The following is a 5,765-nucleotide window of genomic DNA, read 5'->3' as shown; positions in this document are numbered from 1 at the left end:
TACAATACTAACATATGTATCAATATCAATTTGTGATTTTTGTACAGATTGTGACTAATTTTTGCGTTCGAATTAATAATATAAAATTAGACTAACAAAACAAATTATGTTAGACATATACACCTTTAAAACATAAGAGATGAACATTGGGCTTAATCAAAATAAATAATTAAATAAAATATAGACCCATTGAGTTATTAATCCATGTTATTTGCATTATAACTTAATTAAAATGATGACCAAAATAAACATGCAACAATCTAAGAGGGATCTAAAATATCAATAAAACGTTTTCTTACAAACCATACCCGAAGGACTGACATCATTAATCAAGCCAGATATTTATCCCAACATGCAAACAAAATACATAGTGACTAAAATAAAATAAATACATAAATATTAACCATGATTAGTAATTTAATCAAAATATATTAATAAACAAGTAGTGACTGAAATATAAATCACATGAAGTTCAAAGGCCAAATTAAAAGAAATCACAATTTCAATTAGTGACTAAAATAAAAAGCTTACAAAATGCAAGGACCAGATATGTAGATATCCCTTGGTCCTGCTTCGCAGTTCCCCTCCTCTTTCTAAATGTCGTTGTACTAAGGGTGCATTTGGATGGGGGATTGTGAGATTATCGGGGCAAAAATTTTTTTCGGACTGTGATTCCCCCGTTTGGATTGTAAAGATTCCCAACCTCCAGTAATAAGCCATTCCCAATAGTGATATTTTGGGGGCTTATTACCGGGAATGTGATTCCCCCAATCCCTTAGGTATTTCTCATTTTCTGACGTTTTGGACTAAAATGCCCTTAAAATAATTTTTGTCTTTCAAAAATATCATTCTTCTATCGTTGAATAAAACAAATTCTACGAAGGTTAAATTGCAAATTTATTCTTAAACTATTTTAGATTTACAAAAAAAAAGTCCATAATTATAATTTTATATGAAGTTCAGGGGTTAAAATAAAATTAAACCATTTCATTAAACCTATTTATCTTTTAAATTTTGTAAAAAAAATTAAATAAATTTTATGAATTTAAAATTTTTAAAGAAACTATATAAATTAAAAATAGTAGGATTATATATTTTCTATGATCTTGTATACAAATATTTTCATTTGAATATTTAGAATTCAATTTGTTAAAAAAACAAGTATATAATAAGGACAATTTGGTAAAATATACATTCCAATAATCTTTTATTCCTTTAACCAAACACTGTAATCTTACATTAATGCTAAACGAACCAAACACAACAATACAACATTCCCAGTAACGTGTTAGGTAATTTTACATTCTGGTAATCTTATTCCCAGAGGTAATGCTACATTCTATGAACCAAACGCACCCTAAGGTAGTATAAAACGCCACACAAGGCAAAAAAAAACCATAATCTCTCATTTTGTACTTCTTTTAAATCATTTGGTAAAATTCTCCCCCCAACTGTTAGTCCTTTCCCAAAATCAAGTGAGGCGCCATTGCAACGACCATCGTTGGTCGATGCTGGCCACTATTTACCGACGATGGTAAAGAAAGAGATCACCACTAATTGACGCGTCTCTTCACCTTGAGTATGTATTTTCGTATATTTAAAAAATTAATTTTTGTATTCATTAATAAATAATAATGTAACATAATTATATTATGTTGTAAGTAAGAGAATATTTATTATAATACTAAATCATACCACACCTATAATATAGGTGAGAGAATATTTTATGTTAAATATATTTACATAATTTTGTTTAATAAATAATTTAGTAGTAAAAGATATGTATGTCAACATACATTTTTAATTATTTTATTTTAAAAATAAAATTATAATTTTTAATAATTTAAAATTATTATAAAATAATATGTATTCATAATTATATATATATATATATATATATATATATATATATATATATATATATATATATATATATTTAAACTAGTTTTTAAATTTTTAAAATAGAACTTGGCTCATTTCAATAAAATGAGATAAATAGAAATCTTTCAAATTTGTGTAATCATTATATTCAATATCGATCAAAGCTGATCCAGTGTTCAATTAGAAATATAATCCGCTGTTAAATATAAAAGAAATGGCTTAATTATGGATCCAGCCCACTTTCAGATCATGTATCTAGCCCGACTTTTTTGACCCAATAGGGTATCTAGATTTAAAATTTAGGGTTTTATCAATCTTTAGATTTTAATTAGGGATATATGACATTTGCTATGAAATATTATTTTTTAATAGAATCAGATGAGTTGGTCCATGTGACCATCCAGCTCAGTTGGTAGAGCACAAGATTTTTAATCTTGGGGTTGTGGGATCGAGTCCCACGGAGGGCATTTCATAATTTGAAGGTCTCCTACGGAAGTTGCTCTCAACTTGGCGTTGGGGGCAGCCTACTATCATGCCTCCCCCTTACCCCATTACATATGGGAATAAGGGTCAGCTAATTTTTTTTGGATGAGTTGGTCCCACGTGGGCCATTAATTTATTATTTTTAAGCGGACTCGTAACCTTGACGTGACAAGTCTAATAAAATATTATTTTTTATTATTAAAAAAATTTTAAAATTAGAAATTTAAAAAAAAAGATTCATTCAAATTTAAAAAACTAGTTGTTTTGTAGTCGTTGTGCAACGTTCACTACGGAACTCGTCACGTCGAGGTGATGAGTTTTCTAGAGTTAAATTTTAAAAAATGATAAATTAATTTAAAATAATAATAATTTTAATTAAAATAACATTGATTATAAACTAATAATATTTATTTACATTTTATAAGTTATTGACGATGCCGATGAGTGGTTGAATGATAATGACACGGGAATTGTCGAGTATGTCGGGATCATCGGCCTTGATTGTTGTCGTCGTCGTCTTCATCTTACCAAGGAGGTGTACTTAACAAACTTTGAGATCCACTTTCGAAATACAATGATGAGCTTATGGTATTTGACTCCATAATTGTCGTTACTGAATCGACTTGGTGGCTATGTTATTAACCATATATGATACGATCTCATTCACCCTCAACCCGCATGTTCTGTCGAAGATGTTTGAGTGTGTTGCATTGCATTCCATGAAACTCCAACCCAAGTCGGTTGAGTCTCGGTTGAAGTATGATATGCAGGATAAAAACCGAAACTAGCCTGAGATGCATAATAGTAATCTTCAGCTGCAGATGCTGAAGCAGAAGAAGACGTCGATGATTTCTTCTTGGACTTGGAGAATATGGCTTGATATTGTTCCCATTCTCCCCTCCATTGTGGTGTCATGAGATATGGTTTCTCATTTGCTTCGTAATTTCGAAGATTGAGAGAATGGTCAAAATCTAGGTCTAGCAGTGTAATTTCGTATCGCAGTGGGAGCGATAGGTGTCGTTGATTCCATAGCTCGATGTAGTAAGCATGCTTCACCGACCAATTTTTGGTATGTTTCCCATGTGTATCAATTCAATGGAGCGCGTTCATCTCAACGATTTGCGTAGGAATTGGCTGATGCGACGCTTACTGTCGTAGTACTCTATCAACGGTGTGCCACATAACAATCGCAAAATGTAATAACGGCGTCCCGACACACCATAAATTAGACCCCTAAAAAAATTACAGTGACAATAACTAGTAGATCTCGTCATCAGCATACGAAAGTCAAGAAAACTGTAAATATTAAATATCAAAGTTAATATATATAAAGTTTAATTTTTTTAAAAATAATAATAAAAGAACAGATGTATCCTTATCTGTATATCTTTTGCAGTGGCACCCGACAACTTCATCTCGGTTATTTTATGACGCCATCTAAATCATGAATTAATTGAAAATCATGAATTGAAACTCAAACTTAAACCTTAAATACATAAAAATCTTATACTACATTTCTCTTTTAAAATCAATATATAAATATCATATTATTAATAATTTATTTTTAAAAATAAAATTTTAATATATTATATTTTTAAGTTAAACAGCATTTTTTTAATACGGAGCAGTTGGTTTAGGCTCGTTAAAAATTCAAATCAATCTCGACATTCATGTATCTTTCATTTACAGCTCTATCCAATTCCGTAATCCTTTACGCTTTTAATTCCACTGTCTTCCACAGTTTAGTTGAAAATCCCTTCGGAATCCTAGATTCCATGGCGCCGAGGAAGAAATAATCCGAAGGAATTGCCTTGCTGTCCATATACAACGACGAGGATGACGAAGATATGGAAGACATCGAAGAAGATCACTGCCAACAAGCTGAAGAATTACATGATCAAACCGCCTCTGGAAGAAAATGACCACGGAGAATAAGACAGAATGGAAGAAGATTCGAAAACTGACAACAATATACTGCCGTTTCCGCACCAAACCTCCACTTCTCAACACCAACGACTAGTTTCTTCGAAAAGTAGTGGCCGAGGAAAGCTTAACATTGTTGATTACGGCCACGATGAAGCTGCTCCCCAAAGGCATGGTCTTTTTTGAGAAGAAAAATATCCTCGTTTAATGACTTGTGGTTATATTGATTTTTTATTTTTAAGTGTAGGAAGGAGAATTAGGAAGCAATGATGATCTTATGTTTGGTTTAGAGCATCAGATTGCTAATGGTACTTAACTACTTATTTACTTTTTCTTATGATAAATTTAACTTCAAATGTTACTCTTGAAAGCGCCTTCTTTCCAATTTACTATTTGTTTTCAGTTGATTTTCAAGGAAAAACATCTCCAGGGGCTGTTCAGGGAACACTGGAATCACCCGATGTAGAACCATAACAACCTGATGCAAACAACGCTATTACTGAGTCAGCTATAGACAAAGTTGATCGCTTGGATAAGTTTCTTCCACCGCCATCACAGGACCAGTGTTCAGAGGAGTTACAAGTGTCTTTTTTATGATAGCAGAAGGTAATTATACTTCTTTGGGTGTAATTTTTACAACCTGGTGTTAACCTTATGTTGCCCTTGTAAAACTACCTACATGGTGTACTGTTGAGGTAGATGAATATTCCGTGTTGCAAGTTTTATGTTATTTATATGTAAAGTAAGGTACTTAGTTTAAGTTTTTAAGTTTGCTATCACAAGATCTGCTGATCCTTGGCACCCTTTAAGCTGCAGATGGTTTTATGCTGCTTTTCATGGGGTCAGGTTATATTTGTGCAACATCACTGGCTGCTTTGAAGTATGAACTTCATTGGTATTGATTGATTCAATTTCATCTCTCTTTTTTCTTCTAACAAAAAGATGGGTAGCTCATGCATGTTCTGGTTGCATTCTTTTTTCCATTTTGGCTTAATGAACATATTTAAATGACCTTCATTCTTTCTGTTACGTTATTGGAGAGGAGAATAGACACATTTCTCTACTTGAAGCGATCTGGAAAAAGCTACAATGCGGAAGTTTGTAATAAGAAGGATTATAGGAACCCCGACTTTTTACTGCATGCTGTGCAGTATCAAGATATTGATCAGATAGGGTCTTGCTTCGGCAAAGATGTATTTGATCCTCATGGATATGACAAAACTGACTACATGCAGAAGTCATAAAACAAGTATGAAAAACTCTATTTCTCAATCCCAAAGACCTTAGTGAGGTCTCCAAACATGCTTAAAGTTTTATGTGAGTACAAGGAGCATAAATAAGGCTTTATACCATGCTTATAACATCAAATGAACAATCTACCATGGAAATTGCTAAACATGCTTTAAACTTAACTTTCTAACACATCTTAACTTTCCATGATCTTAACTTTCTAACATGCTTATAACTGTGTTACCTAG

At 32.0% G+C, this 5,765-nt stretch overlaps 1 protein-coding gene across 1 annotated transcript; it reads left to right on the top strand.

Moving 5' to 3' along the window:
• The first annotated feature begins 4,305 nt into the window (after window positions 1–4,305).
• Window positions 4,306–5,531, top strand: LOC120123985 (SAP30-binding protein-like). Its single transcript, XM_039142760.1, has 3 exons — window positions 4,306–4,457; window positions 4,761–4,869; window positions 5,328–5,531. The coding sequence occupies exons 1-3, from the start codon at window positions 4,306–4,308 to the stop codon at window positions 5,529–5,531; spliced, it is 465 nt and encodes a 154-aa protein (XP_038998691.1).
• The last annotated feature ends 234 nt before the right edge of the window (window positions 5,532–5,765 follow it).

Source organism: Hibiscus syriacus, unplaced genomic scaffold (assembly GCF_006381635.1).
Source record: "Hibiscus syriacus cultivar Baekdansim isolate YM2019G1 unplaced genomic scaffold, ASM638163v2 tig00110407_pilon, whole genome shotgun sequence".
Taxonomy (NCBI): domain Eukaryota; kingdom Viridiplantae; phylum Streptophyta; class Magnoliopsida; order Malvales; family Malvaceae; genus Hibiscus; species Hibiscus syriacus.
This window is presented reverse-complemented; position numbering and strand designations above follow the sequence as displayed.

Excerpts from the sequence above, each read along its gene's own strand:
- LOC120123985 (XM_039142760.1), top strand. The coding sequence starts at position 4,306 with ATGGAAGAAGATTCGAAAACTGACAACAATATACTGCCGTTTCCGCAC. Across the intron at positions 4,458-4,760 it reads GATGAAGCTGCTCCCCAAAG|ACAACCTGATGCAAACAACG; the intron begins GCATGGTCTTTT and ends TGTAGAACCATA. Across the intron at positions 4,870-5,327 it reads AGTGTTCAGAGGAGTTACAA|AGGAGAATAGACACATTTCT; the intron begins GTGTCTTTTTTA and ends ACGTTATTGGAG.